Source organism: Rutilus rutilus, assembly GCF_951802725.1.
Source record: "Rutilus rutilus genome assembly, chromosome: 21".
Taxonomy (NCBI): Eukaryota; Metazoa; Chordata; class Actinopteri; order Cypriniformes; family Leuciscidae; genus Rutilus; species Rutilus rutilus.
In genome coordinates, this window is record NC_140226.1 from 28,675,370 (window position 1) to 28,688,989 (window position 13,620).

The following is a 13,620-nucleotide window of genomic DNA, read 5'->3' on the forward strand; positions in this document are numbered from 1 at the left end:
ACAACCAAAGTAATACAAGTAGTATAATAGTTTTATCGTTGCTGTTCAGTTGTTGTTAATTGATTAAAAATGATTGTACAAAAAAAGATTATATATAACAATAATACATAGTTTATTATTAATGATAATTAAAAATGTTGTTTTGTTTATTATAATCAAATAATAATTATAAGAACTAATAATTACATTTAAAAAAAATACATTGAACAATTAAATTTGTTATTGCTGTTTAGTTTTTGTTGATAATTAAAATAAGAATGATGATGATAATAGTTAATAATTGACAACAATGAACGTTCCTAATTCCATATATTTATCCATTGATTGAGTTTGATTATAAACATTGCTTTGTGTCTGTGTCTCAGGTGGTGTGGGAATACAGCCATATCCAAAGCCCTCAAAGGAGAAATGCACATCATCAGGTTTGATGACACTCGAGTTCTCCTCCGACTGATAGTAAACTCCCTTCCTCTTTATTAAAGCACTCATTTCTTCGAATTTCTCAACTGTTATTCAGGTATCCTCACAAGAGAAATAGGCTAATAGATCTTCCAGAGGACTATAGTGTGTTGCTCAACCAAGCTAGTCACTTTAAGTAAGTACCATTAATAAAGGATTGCCTAGAATGTCTATTGAGGGAATTGAATATTTTCTGCAGATTAATAGGATGTTTCCTGTGTTGACTATATTTTTTTCTTCCATAGATGCCCAAACTCATCAGATGACGAGCGGAAGCACCCGACTCTGTGTCTGCTGTGTGGGGCTATGCTGTGTGCGCAGAGCTCATGCTGTCAGGTGCAGCTGAACGGAGAGGAAGTGGGAGCGTGTACGGCCCACGCCGCAGTCTGTGGGGCTGGAGTGGGAATGTTTCTCAGGTGAGAGGAAGGAGAAAGTTTACTGTGTGTATGTCTGTTAAGTAGGGAAGTAACAATACACAGGAGTCACGGTTCGGTATGCACCTCGGTTCAAGGGTCACGGTCACGGAACACACATCACTGCACTGTATTAGTGAGACTTCCATGAGTCACGATACAAACCAGCACAATGCCAAATGATTTTGTGTCATAACAGCAGAAAAAACTTTAAATACTCCATCATTTATGGTCATATAAGAGTAAGACATAATTCGAAACTGTAAAGTTTCAATCCCGCTTTCCTTTTCATTAAGCTTGTGGAGCGCATCACGAAAACTCAGCGTATAGGCTACTGGTTTGGGTTAGTGCATAGATCGTATCATCATCTTCTGCTCTTTTTCCTGTTGTGGCGGTCAGCAAACAGCGTTGCATTACCGTGTGCGCCCCCTTCTGGATTGGAGTGTGGATCTCCTGTTTTCGTCGTCTGACTGTATGCACCGTACCGTGACGGTTATAAATACAAATAACTATTGCTAATAATTCTGTTTGTGTCTTTCTGAACAGGGTTAGAGAGTGTGAGATCGTCTTGATGGCCAGTAAGACACGGGGCAGTCCCTATCCAGCACCTTACCTAGATGATTATGGAGAAACAGACCCTCAGCTTGGGTAAAGTTCATTGTAGTGAATGAGTAGTTTTCTATAATGTGACTTCTTTTTTTAATCAATATTAATATATTTCATTAGCATTTTAGTCAGAAATATTCAGATCAGATCAGAAATATTATAATTAGCATTTATCATTTTGTAGATAAATATTGTTTCTTGTATATTTTATTAATGCACATAAGTTGATATACTACCTTTCAAAAATTTGGGGTTGGTAAGATTTAATGAAGTCTCTTATGCTCACCAAGGCTGCATTTTGATTTGATCAAAAATACAGTAAAACAGGAATTATGTGAAATCACAATTTAAGATAACTTTTATTTTAATATATTTTAATATGTAATTTATTCCTGTGATATAAATCTTCATAAATCTTCCCTTAGCTTTAGCTTTAACACAATATCATAATTTAGCATGTGCTTTGTCTGTATAATCTTTAATACCATTAATGCTAATCTGTATTTCTGATATAATTCTTCCCTCAGCTGTAGAAATACAATATCATTTAGCATGTGTTTTGTCTTATTCTTTATTAGCACAAATGTTAAGATAACTTTTATTTTAATATATTTTAATATGTAATTTATTCCTGTGATATAAATCTTCATAAATCTTCCCTTAGCTTTAGCTTTAACACAATATCATCATTTAGCATGTGCTTTGTCTGTTTATTCTGTATTAGCACTAATGCTAATTAGTATTTCTGATATGAATCTTTAGTTACACAATATCTTCTTTTATCATGTGCTTTGTCTTTTTATTCTTTATTAGCACTCACGCTAACACGTATTTGTTTGGACTTTGCTAGGCGTGGGAACCCACTCCACTTGTGTCCCGAGCGCTACCACAAGCTCCTTCACATGTGGCATCAGCACTGTGTCCTGGAGGAAATCGCCCGAAGCCTGGAGGTCCTCAACGTCATGTTCCCCTTTGAGTGGCAGATGCTTTGAGCTCCGAAGACACGCCACATTCGGTTAGCCTGCGCATGACACCAGCCTGACTGCAGGGAGTAATAAACACCCTCAACATCTCTTACCTACTGCTGTCAGTGCATTATGGGTAGCCACCCATAAAAGATATTTACAAAGTATGTTTGCTTTCTCAGCTCTTTATTTATTTGGCTTCGGTTGCGGATCTACACTCATTATAGCACTGCATCTCTTTCTTTTTGGCTCGTTGTGGTGTTTCTGCATTTGTTTTCAGGTTGTAAAGATTAATTGAGGGGCTTGTGTCACTACGAAACTCAAAACGTGCTTTTATACCTCTGTGAATTCTAGTCCTCTCACCCTGCCACCGCTTGTTTGCTCTTTCATCTGTGTGAGAAATGTATTCATGTGAATGTAATATATCTCTATACTGCTTTATTAAGCAAAGATGCCCTCAAAGGTAAAAATAATACCCAGTGTTTCTGAGCGAGACGCTGTTTTGTAACTTATGGTCTCAGGTGAATCTCACAAAAACATGTCTGGGTCACATGCCATCCTGAAGTCAGAAGAAGAAATAAAGTTGTTGTTTTGTTGCATGAAGGCACCTGTGTTTAAGGCCACTAACGTTACCATTTTTATTTTTAGTTCCAATTATTGTCATTACAGTAAAAACGGCTAAAATGCATTAAAAACATAATTCAGTATAAATGAAATATAATGAATGAATAAGAATTTAGAAAGTGAATGCTAATAATATACATCTACAGTTCATATACCGTTTTTTACAGTAATGAGAATGAGATTTGTTGCAGTAATGTGAAAATTTGGAAGTAATAATCTAGATGGCAAATGATTTTAATGGTCCTAAAAATAGGCATTATTTAATTTAAGCACATTTTCTTATTTTTCTCTTGATTTCGGGGTGAATCATGAGCCAGGCATATTCTTGACGGATTTCATGAGATTCACTCATGCTATGGATGTCACATTGAACATGTATATAAAACAATGTATAATTAGATTATGCTATTTTACTATAAGAATGCAGCTGTGAATTAATGAATAAACAAAAGAAGGTCAATAATCACATGTAACAATGCCTATTGGGTAAATTCAAATATATCACTTGTCAATATGTATTAAATCAAACACGTGTTTTTCTTGAGTGTCAGTCCAAGTTCAGCGTTTTCTTTCCCCCCGCCCCCTACACTCATCGGTTGTTTCAAGCTGTAAGGTGCTTTTAAACTTCTTACTTACATGAAATAAACTCCTGAGTGACATCGTGTCCATGCCGACTGATCTCTACCTTTACTTCACATTCTGTCCTTCTTAACCCTTCAAGGTCTAAGGGGTTTTAAGTCCGCCAGGCACTATGTTAATATTTTGGCTTCTGGAAGGGTCAATTTTCATAGCAGAGTGAAGAGAGTCATATTTCTGGATTCTATAGACCCTCAGCTATAAGGTGGATGCATTGACAATACACTTCTTGAGACACTTGTATGGGTTCTGATGTGATATATCACCAAGAAATACAAAAAACGGAAGTTCAAATTTTTGTTTTTTATTATATAAAAATAGTAAACCATAATGAATAAGGGATTTTACATCAAATATTGATTCCTCAAAGGGTTTAGAACACCTGTAAAAAATTGGGTGAAAAAATATAAAGAAACAAAATAAATATTTACATTTCTGTGACTGTAGTCACCATACGTTTTTTGGGGAAAAACAGAATATTAGGTTTGGTTAGGTTAGGTATACTTTATTGTCCCAATGGGACATTTGTTTTGGGCTCACGAATACAGCCACTGCATTGTCAAACATATAAAACAAACACATAACATAATAACAGAGAAGAAAGATACACATTTACAATCAAGTAATTGGCCAGAAGCGGTGCTGTGTAGAAAAGGGCGAGCGGTCTGGGTCCTGGGTTCAGCAGAAGATGTAGGCTACTCGGCTGCTCTGGGGTTTCCTGATTTAGACTAAAACACACAGATTTTTTTATTAGTTTACATTCCCACATATCAAAAGTTGTACAGCCTTTAGTACAATGTGGTAAATAAAGATTAGCTATTCATCATCATGTGTGTATTTTTTACATCAAGTAAAGAGTCATAGAACTTCTAACTACAAAATTAGTATTTCTATTATCATAGCAATGATGTAAAGTATGATATTAGTAGGCTATCATGTAAATGACACTACTTTAGTAAAAATGATGTAAATGAGAAAATATGAGTAAATACAATGTCTAAACCAAACCCCCTCTCCATTTCAGCTTTATGTAGACAAATAGTAACGTTACAGGCCTTAGATAAGGCTTACTGCACCATTATTTCTGAAAAGCTACAATAAAATTTCCCTAAAAGCATTACAATAAAATAGACAAGCAAAGTAAACGAAATATAGCTTATTACTATGCAAAAAATGAAGATGTACTACATGCGGCCTAATCTGCAATCTCATTTTAGCAATAAGCTAATGTACTACCGTTTATGTAGCAGACAAAGGCCCATGAATTTTTAAATCTACTTACTAATAGTAATAGCGCACATTATTTGATTACTGCACCGTTATTTCTGACAATAAAATAATTTTAATTAAAAAAAATGACACAATACATATTAGACAATATATTATCAGCAATATTGCCTTCATACTTACTCCTCAAATGGATCGATTCCGTCCAGAATTTTATCCTCTTCATCTGAATCATATCGGTCTGGATCAGATCCGTTATCACTCTCATCGCTCTCAAAAAAAATCATTGCAGTAGCTTGCTCGGCATGAGTCGGCTGTGAATCTTCGTTTGGCCATGTTGATTTTCTGTAAAATCTAACCAGTACAAAAACGTCTATCTCCACAGTAATCTAAATGTATCGTGTCCAAAAACCGTATATAAAAAGATTGTGTCTGAGAAGAAGACGCGCGAGATTTATTACAAACCCCTCCCTTTTTTACGTTCCTAGGACACCTGATAATGTCCTTGTTTGTTTTATATGGGTCTGTGATTGGTTCACACACCAACAGCATTATATATCATTTGATAGGGTAAAGTACCAGTCCTCTGTTTTGCGGTAAAATGCTATAGATTTGCACTCAAATACGGAAGGCTTAATTTTTTTTTTTTTTTTTTTTTTTTTTTTTAAATGCTTGTAGAAGATCGGAAGGCTTATCATTCGCGGAAGTCAACACAGTTTACTCATTATTACGCAGACGAATGTCAGCTTTTTCATAGAAAAAAAAGTAAGTTAATACCTTTTTCCATTCCGAAGCTATTAATAGATATGTCAGGCATGCGCACTTTGACGCTCTAGAGCGTCAGTCGACTTATTCCTGTGATATAAATCTTCATAAATCTTCCCTTAGCTTTAGCTTTAACACAATATCATAATTTAGCATGTGCTTTGTCTGTATAATCTTTAATACCATTAATGCTAATCTGTATTTCTGATATAATTCTTCCCTCAGCTGTAGAAATACAATATCATTTAGCATGTGTTTTGTCTTATTCTTTATTAGCACAAATGTTAAGATAACTTTTATTTTAATATATTTTAATATGTAATTTATTCCTGTGATATAAATCTTCATAAATCTTCCCTTAGCTTTAGCTTTAACACAATATCATCATTTAGCATGTGCTTTGTCTGTTTATTCTGTATTAGCACTAATGCTAATTAGTATTTCTGATATGAATCTTTAGTTACACAATATCTTCTTTTATCATGTGCTTTGTCTTTTTATTCTTTATTAGCACTCACGCTAACACGTATTTGTTTGGACTTTGCTAGGCGTGGGAACCCACTCCACTTGTGTCCCGAGCGCTACCACAAGCTCCTTCACATGTGGCATCAGCACTGTGTCCTGGAGGAAATCGCCCGAAGCCTGGAGGTCCTCAACGTCATGTTCCCCTTTGAGTGGCAGATGCTTTGAGCTCCGAAGACACGCCACATTCGGTTAGCCTGCGCATGACACCAGCCTGACTGCAGGGAGTAATAAACACCCTCAACATCTCTTACCTACTGCTGTCAGTGCATTATGGGTAGCCACCCATAAAAGATATTTACAAAGTATGTTTGCTTTCTCAGCTCTTTATTTATTTGGCTTCGGTTGCGGATCTACACTCATTATAGCACTGCATCTCTTTCTTTTTGGCTCGTTGTGGTGTTTCTGCATTTGTTTTCAGGTTGTAAAGATTAATTGAGGGGCTTGTGTCACTACGAAACTCAAAACGTGCTTTTATACCTCTGTGAATTCTAGTCCTCTCACCCTGCCACCGCTTGTTTGCTCTTTCATCTGTGTGAGAAATGTATTCATGTGAATGTAATATATCTCTATACTGCTTTATTAAGCAAAGATGCCCTCAAAGGTAAAAATAATACCCAGTGTTTCTGAGCGAGACGCTGTTTTGTAACTTATGGTCTCAGGTGAATCTCACAAAAACATGTCTGGGTCACATGCCATCCAGAAGTCAGAAGAAGAAATAAAGTTGTTGTTTTGTTGCATGAAGGCACCTGTGTTTAAGGCCACTACCATTTTTATTTTTAGTTCCAATTATTGTCATTACAGTAAAAACGGCTAAAATGCATTAAAAACATAATTCAGTATAAATGAAATATAATGAATGAATAAGAATTTAGAAAGTGAATGCTAATAATATACATCTACAGTTAATATACAGTTTTTTTTTACAGTAATGAGAATGAGATTTGTTGCAGTAATGTGAAAATTGGAAGTAATAATCTAGATGGCAAATGATTTTAATGGTCCTAAAAATAGGCATTATTTAATTTAAGCACATTTTCTTATTTCTCTTGATTTCGGGGTGAATTATGAGCCAGGCATATTCTTGACGGATTTCATGAGATTCACTCATGCTATGGATGTCACATTGAACATGTATATAAAACAGTGTATAATTAGATTATGCTATTTTACTATAAGAATGCAGCTGTGAATTAATGAATAAACAAAAGAAGGTCAATAATCACATGTAACAATGCCTATTGGGTAAATTCAAATATATCACTTGTCAATATGTATTAAATCAAACACGTGTTTTTCTTGAGTGTCAGTCCAAGTTCAGCGTTTTCTTCCCCCCCCCCACACACTCATCGGTTGTTTCAAGCTGTAAGGTGCTTTTAAACTTCTTACTTACATGAAATAAACTCCTGAGTGACATCGTGTCCATGCCGACTGATCTCTACCTTTACTTCAGATTCTGTCCTTCTTAACGCGACCGTTTTAACTCTGTTGTGTCGAGGTTTCCCGTCTCGTCCGCACAAACTGTTAGTTGTACTGCTTGATACTGCAAACTTATTATCATATCATTTTAATGTATTATCGTAATCATAAACACTGGTTTGTGGTGCAAATTATTTGACCTTTTACTGCATTTTGTTATTCCTCCAGTTATAACAGCTATTGAATCGTATGTCTCGCACATTCACAGAAAATAGCTTTCACTTCCGCTTTGCTACACATAAGGTGAATAGACTCTTGTTTATTCAGGTTTTAAAGTTATATTTAAATAATTCATTAATAGTGATTGATGTGGGTATATCTATCAGATATTAAAAACACAAGCTAAATGTTTCTTTGGTGAATGCTTTGAGATTTCCTAAAGGCAAAAAAGTATTTTTTTGTATTATTGTATTGAGTAGCACAGCTCAATTAAAGTAAAAACATGAAAGGTAACACTTTACTTAAATCTGTGCACTACCATGCAAAAGTTTGGGGCCTTTTTTAAGAAATTAATTCAGAAAGGATGAATTAAATTGATCAAAAGTGACAGTGAATACTTTTACAAAAGAGTATTAAATAAACCTGAATATCATGATTTCAACAAATATTATGCAGCACAACAGTTTTCAACATTGATAATAATAATAACAAATGTTCTTTAGCAGCAAATCAGCATACTAGAATGATTTCGAATGATCATGTGACATTGAATAATTGAGTAATGACGCTGAAAATGTAATGCAAGAATAAATTACATTTTTAAATATATTTAATATTGTATTTATAATGTATTCTTTATATATACATACTTCAAGCACAGTGTTACCAAAACATTTCAAATGTTTCATCAAGTCAATGAACTGCACACACGACCCTTGGTACCAACACTTTAAGGTTTTAATGATGTATTAATTAAATTTACATGTTGCATTAATTGCCAGTACATATTCATGATCATTTTAGGCATGGGTGTGCTTAAAATATACATCTGAAAAATGTTTTAGAGGCTGTTTGTATCATGTTTTCACAAGTGATTACAATACCTGGCTTTAGGCACGAGACCAAGGCATGAAACAAGAATTCATGATGGCTTGTGAGTAAGCTGACATTTTTGATATCTTGGAAATATTGAAAAGAAAATCGCTTTATGGAAATATTGAAAACTCCCTAATTAAAAACCTACAGTGAACAGTTTTTACTCTAAACAAATCCAGCGACGCTCTTCGATAATCACAATTCATGTGAGAATCTCTAAAACACACACGAATGAAACTGTTGCATGCTCGATGAGAGGCAGTTAGAAGGTTTTAAGACTTTGAAGGCCCCATGATATTTTGCCTTATGTTCTTTCACATTAAATCACAATAGAACTTCAGTATGTTGTGATATCACTCTGTTCTTGCTTTACAGTGCCATCTAAGTTTTCACCTAATCATTTTCATAATCTTTAAGTCATATAGCATCAGAGTCCAGTCCTCTGTAATGTTTCTCAGCAGAAGGAGCATTCTGGAGGGTTAAGTGCTCGTGGGAAGAGGCTTCGGAGGCACATTATCTGGACCATAATGTGCTGTAGGTGGTCTATCGATGTTTGGATCTCCATTGCTGGCCGTGTTGATCTGATTGAACTTGCCCAGGTGTTTGATGATGTTGAAATTAGTGCGAGCGGTTTCCACAAAGCTGTTCTCCAGGAGCCACCCGTCAGACTCGCACTCGGGGTCCCCCTGTCGCAGCACGTTCTCCAGGGACGTTTGGAGGTAACGGACCCCAGTAAGAACCGAGAGCTGTCAGAGAAGGAATCGATGAGGTTGTTTTGACTGATAGCAGTCTGATACTTTTTCCTATAAAAAAAGTTGATTCAACTGAAACTATTGTATAATTCATACTGTTTGAAGACCTACATGAAGCTTCACATGCGTTACATAGGACACTGAGGGATTGGAGTGACTGGTGCATAGAGCAGATTATAAAAAGGAGTGTACAATCCCAGGATGGGATTAGGCCGCAGAACCGGATCAGATTCTTAAAGCTATGGGTGGGCAATTTCGGAGAGGCTGGCAATAGCAAGCTAGCTTTTAAAAAACAAGACCCTACCCTCCCTTCAGAGCGTCTCCAAAGCCATGCCTCCTTCAAAACACATGAACGCGCACAGCCACTCTCTTAATTACGGTAATTATGACATGTCGTGAACGCAGGAAAAACACGTTGTTTTGGATCAGGAGGAACTAAAAGTTGGCTGTTTGTTGGTGGCGCGGAAGGCGCTGATGATGTGTGATGTGTGTAGAGGTATGCAAATACATACGCTGATAGGCAGGTAGGACATCCTATCATTGCATTCGGACCGAATGCAATGATTGGATGAACATTTTTTGGACTGTCAACACTTAGCCAATCAAATTCAAAGACTGGTGTCATGAATCTAACGTTTTGTAAAGGTGCGGACACATTTTTGCGGGCGAAATCCAGTAATTTCAATAGTCATCCACTTGATCAGGAATTTTTTTGTGAGGGCGAAACATTTCTGCACACAGATTTCGCACTCGAGTTGGTTATACAAATTCGCTGCGTTGGCCAACAAAAAGCTGCTTGGTTTTTAAAGTGCCGTCTTTGTGAGCAGTGTTTCATACTTCTCTACACATGAAATTTCACTAATGTGACCGCACCTTATTGTATTAAGCCTAGTTATCTTACTGTATATTACTGTAGCCTGAATAGTAGAGTACCCATTAAAAGGCAGATGGAATTGCTAGGTGGACTCATTTGACCAGGCCGATGTGAGAAAATGATTGAATATAAGTTCTTTAAACTTTGCAAATGTTATAATATTGAATCCTTCCCTAATGTATTGCCAAAGCAATAGACACAACTAACCTCAAAGAGCCAGATGATCAGAACAGTGAGGCCGATAGAATGCATGATGTCTGCGTAATAATCTAGCAGAGCCTGACGACATCCTCTCATCCACAGGTTGAGCTCCTCTGTCTGGTAGTCGTAGTTGAAGTGGGCGGAGTTATTGGTGATTTGGTACTGAATGCACGGCCGAGGAGAATTGACATTGCAGCAGCTGAAGGGAACCCCGTCCATTAAGTATTTTCCCTCCACGTTGCTCCTTAGACGGCTAGAAAAAATATATAATTGTATAATTGCACCAAAATCAGAAGACATTTCGATTGATTTCATTATTATTTTAGTGCCCCTATTATGATTTTTCAGATTTGACCTTTCATGTAGTGTGTAATATAGCTGTTTGTGAATGTAAAAGGTCTTCAAAGATAGTTATTATCACCCAAAAGAAAGAACTGATTTTGCCTGAAACAAGTCATCAGTAATTCCAGTCTTACTTCTTACACAAAAATATACCGGATTGAAACACATTTGCTTAATGCCAGTCTATGATCTTCATTGGCTGCCAGTGAACAACGTCTATTTTGACCCGCCCTCAAACACTGTAGTTGTAGCTGAGACTGGAAGAGTTTGGTTTGTGTTGTCGAGGAGATGCTTTTTTTCTACGCTCGAATTGAAAACCGACGCTATTGTTTCTGTTCGTATCAGTATGAAGGGCTAAGGAAGACCTGGAGCTAAAATTCAGATATGGTAACAGTGTTTCGTTTCCACACTCTATAACCAGTAGACCAATCACAACAGACTGGGTCATCAGACCAATCAGAGCAGAGTAAGCTCTCGGAAAGGAGAGGTTTAGAAAGACTGAATCCTTGATTGAACCGACACTGTGAGAAAACAGGTGATGCTGTTATTCATATTATGAGAAAATGAAATGAAATGAAAATGACCTTGGATGTATGCGAACCTATTGTAGGAGACCTGCCAATCTAAATTAGGAACCTTTAAATTAGCATAATAGGGGCATTTCAACTAACTAATTACATATTAAATATTAATATAACTATTTGTTTCAGGCCCAACTTACTCTACCACTTCCCGTTGAGACATGTCCAAGTATCGGTTGCTGACCCACTGGATCTGGAACCAGTCTCTGTAGCCCTCGTTCCCACAGCACTGAAACTGAATCTGCAGCAGGTCCACTGTGTGCTTCAAGAAGCAGCGGCCTGGTGTGTCCGTGTCCTTGTAGTAACGCATAGCGTCACGTAGCCCCAACGTTAGCGATTCCTCCAGCTGTCCCAGCATGCTGTAGCACATCAAGGCACCCACCAGCACGCTCAGAGTGAAGAAAAACGTACAAATGATGTACGGGAGCATCACCAACTTCCAACGTAAGAACTTGTTGGTGTCCACACAGTCATAGCAGATCTTTCCTCCCAAAAAGTTAATCGCACAGGCTATAAGTCCCACGGCAATTAGCATGTTTGGCACGGATTGGAGCTGACGCTCGACCATTAGATCCTGCCGCTTGTTGATTTCCACTTTCAAAAAGATGCCCAAGCTAAAGAGGATGATTCCAGTTACAATGGAAATCCAGTTCAGCACCCACAAAACCTGGGCCAGTTTGTCTCTCTTGGTTTTGGTGAATCTAACCGGCAGCACGGCCATTTTACAGTATGTGTGTGGGAACTGGCTCAAAATTTCAGAAAACCCTACACTTTATATAATTGATTTTGTGGAAGTCTAATGGAGTACAAAAATCAAATAGCTAAATTAGAAATTTGAGATGAAAGTCATTGAGGTGTAAGGTTCTTACAGAAGATGACATGAATGGACTAATTCTTCTTAGCTATTAGCTTCTTAGGCTAACTTAGTGAGTGTCAATCAATAAAGGACCTTGAACTGCAATCGCCAAACAGCATTCATGCAGCTCATTCATTTAAATAATGAGAAGAACTAGATATAAGTATAAAAAAAAAGAATTGGGCAAAACAAAGCCGTTTTATATTTTGACTCCTTGGAGATGCCATGTGAGGTCCATTAGAAACGTAGAGAAGCTGAAACTATTTCCATTTTGTTTTGCGAATGTATGCCTGAGAGGCAAAAAAAGAGAGAAAACATACTTAGCAACAGCTGAGACAATATCAAGAAGAGCATTATTGCATACCTTTAAAAGTCTCATAAAAATAGAAGGATAGAGATTGAGTCATATTAAATAAAAAAATTTGGATTTAGATTTTACCACATGAAGTACAGTTTACATTTTTGTGCAAGAATTGTTATCTACGGCACAGTTACCATGCAATTATTTCCAGCCATATAACTCTTCAAAAAGCTTAGAATACTCTGAGTGCTGAAAGCTCAAAATAGCAGGCAAAACAAAATAGGTTCACCTGAATGGACAGGCACAGGGCTTGTCCTCAGCCAGGAGTGGTGAGGGAGATGATCCCTGCGCAAGGGTAGTAATAATCAGATAACTACTCACCCATCCATGTCTCTCCACCCCTCAATGGCATCCCGCCCTTCTCCAAGTGATTTCTTTACATCAGATGTTCGCAGCTTTTGGTTAACAATCTGAATGCATTGTTTGCAAATGAATACTAATGTGTGTGTGTGTGTGTGTGTGTGTGTTAGTGTCTGCCGCAGACTCAGCTGTGACCTCTCTCGTAATTCTGTCTAATCAGTAATCAGCCCAGTTGGATTTGGAAGAGTACCTTCTGCCACCAGCACAAATCTCACTGACTGGTGTGTGTGTGTGTGTGTGTGTGTGTGTGTGTGTGTGTGTGTATTAGTGTGTTAGAGAGTAAAGAATGAGAAAAGGGTTATTGAGCTACTAAAAGTCTCCAACTATGCTTGCGTGTAGTTTAATTTTTATATCCTTCTTTTTTTTTGTTAAATGACATTATTTACATATATTATTTATTATATATTTATGGTAGTGCTGTCAAATCAATTAATCGTGATTAATCACGTCTAACATAAAAGTTTGTAAATATTACGAATATATACATATACATATACATATACATATATATATATATATATATATATATATATATATATATATGTGTATATATTTTATAAAT

The 13,620-nt window shown here is 36.6% G+C and overlaps 2 protein-coding genes across 8 annotated transcripts in view; one reads left to right on the forward strand and one right to left on the reverse strand.

Annotated features, from left to right (window-relative positions):
• ubr1 (ubiquitin protein ligase E3 component n-recognin 1) overlaps positions 1-3,743 on the forward strand; it is a 33,680-nt gene extending 29,937 nt beyond the window's left edge. For both annotated transcript variants that reach the window (XM_084393534.1, XM_084393535.1), the window contains exons 43-47: positions 366-422; positions 518-595; positions 705-875; positions 1,419-1,520; positions 2,329-3,743. In XM_084393534.1, coding sequence (XP_084249660.1) covers positions 366-422; positions 518-595; positions 705-875; positions 1,419-1,520; positions 2,329-2,470 — 550 coding nt within the window. In that variant the 3' untranslated portion in view covers positions 2,471-3,743. The remainder of the gene's footprint in view (positions 1-365; positions 423-517; positions 596-704; positions 876-1,418; positions 1,521-2,328) is intronic.
• A 4,825-nt stretch (positions 3,744-8,568) lies between these two features.
• Positions 8,569-13,274, reverse strand: prph2la (peripherin 2-like a). Of its 6 annotated transcripts, none has more exons than XM_084393854.1 (4): positions 13,020-13,205; positions 11,622-12,627; positions 10,565-10,811; positions 8,569-9,534 (listed from the first exon to the last, which is right to left on the reverse strand). In XM_084393854.1, exons 2-4 carry the CDS (start codon positions 12,200-12,202, stop codon positions 9,481-9,483), a joined length of 882 nt encoding a protein of 293 aa, XP_084249980.1. In that variant the 5' UTR covers positions 12,203-12,627; positions 13,020-13,205; the 3' UTR covers positions 8,569-9,480. The 6 variants fall into 6 exon arrangements, with proteins under 6 accessions (XP_084249980.1, XP_084249982.1, XP_084249981.1 ...); XM_084393856.1 differs by lacking the exon at positions 13,020-13,205 and adding an exon at positions 12,928-12,984 and having other exon boundaries at positions 8,573-9,534; XM_084393855.1 differs by lacking the exon at positions 13,020-13,205 and adding an exon at positions 12,833-12,969 and having other exon boundaries at positions 8,573-9,534.
• Between the last annotated feature and the right edge of the window lie 346 nt (positions 13,275-13,620).

What these genes read in the sequence shown, in the direction of transcription:
- prph2la (XM_084393851.1), bottom strand. Translation starts at nt 12,202, where the DNA reads ATGGCCGTGCTGCCGGTTAGATTCACCAAAACCAAGAGAGACAAACTG. An exon ending in TCTCAACGGGAAGTGGTAGA is followed by an intron (nt 10,812 to 11,621) that starts GTAAGTTGGGCC and finishes TATTTTTTCTAG; the next exon opens with CCGTCTAAGGAGCAACGTGG. An exon ending in TGATCATCTGGCTCTTTGAG is followed by an intron (nt 9,478 to 10,564) that starts GTTAGTTGTGTC and finishes CTTCTCTGACAG; the next exon opens with CTCTCGGTTCTTACTGGGGT.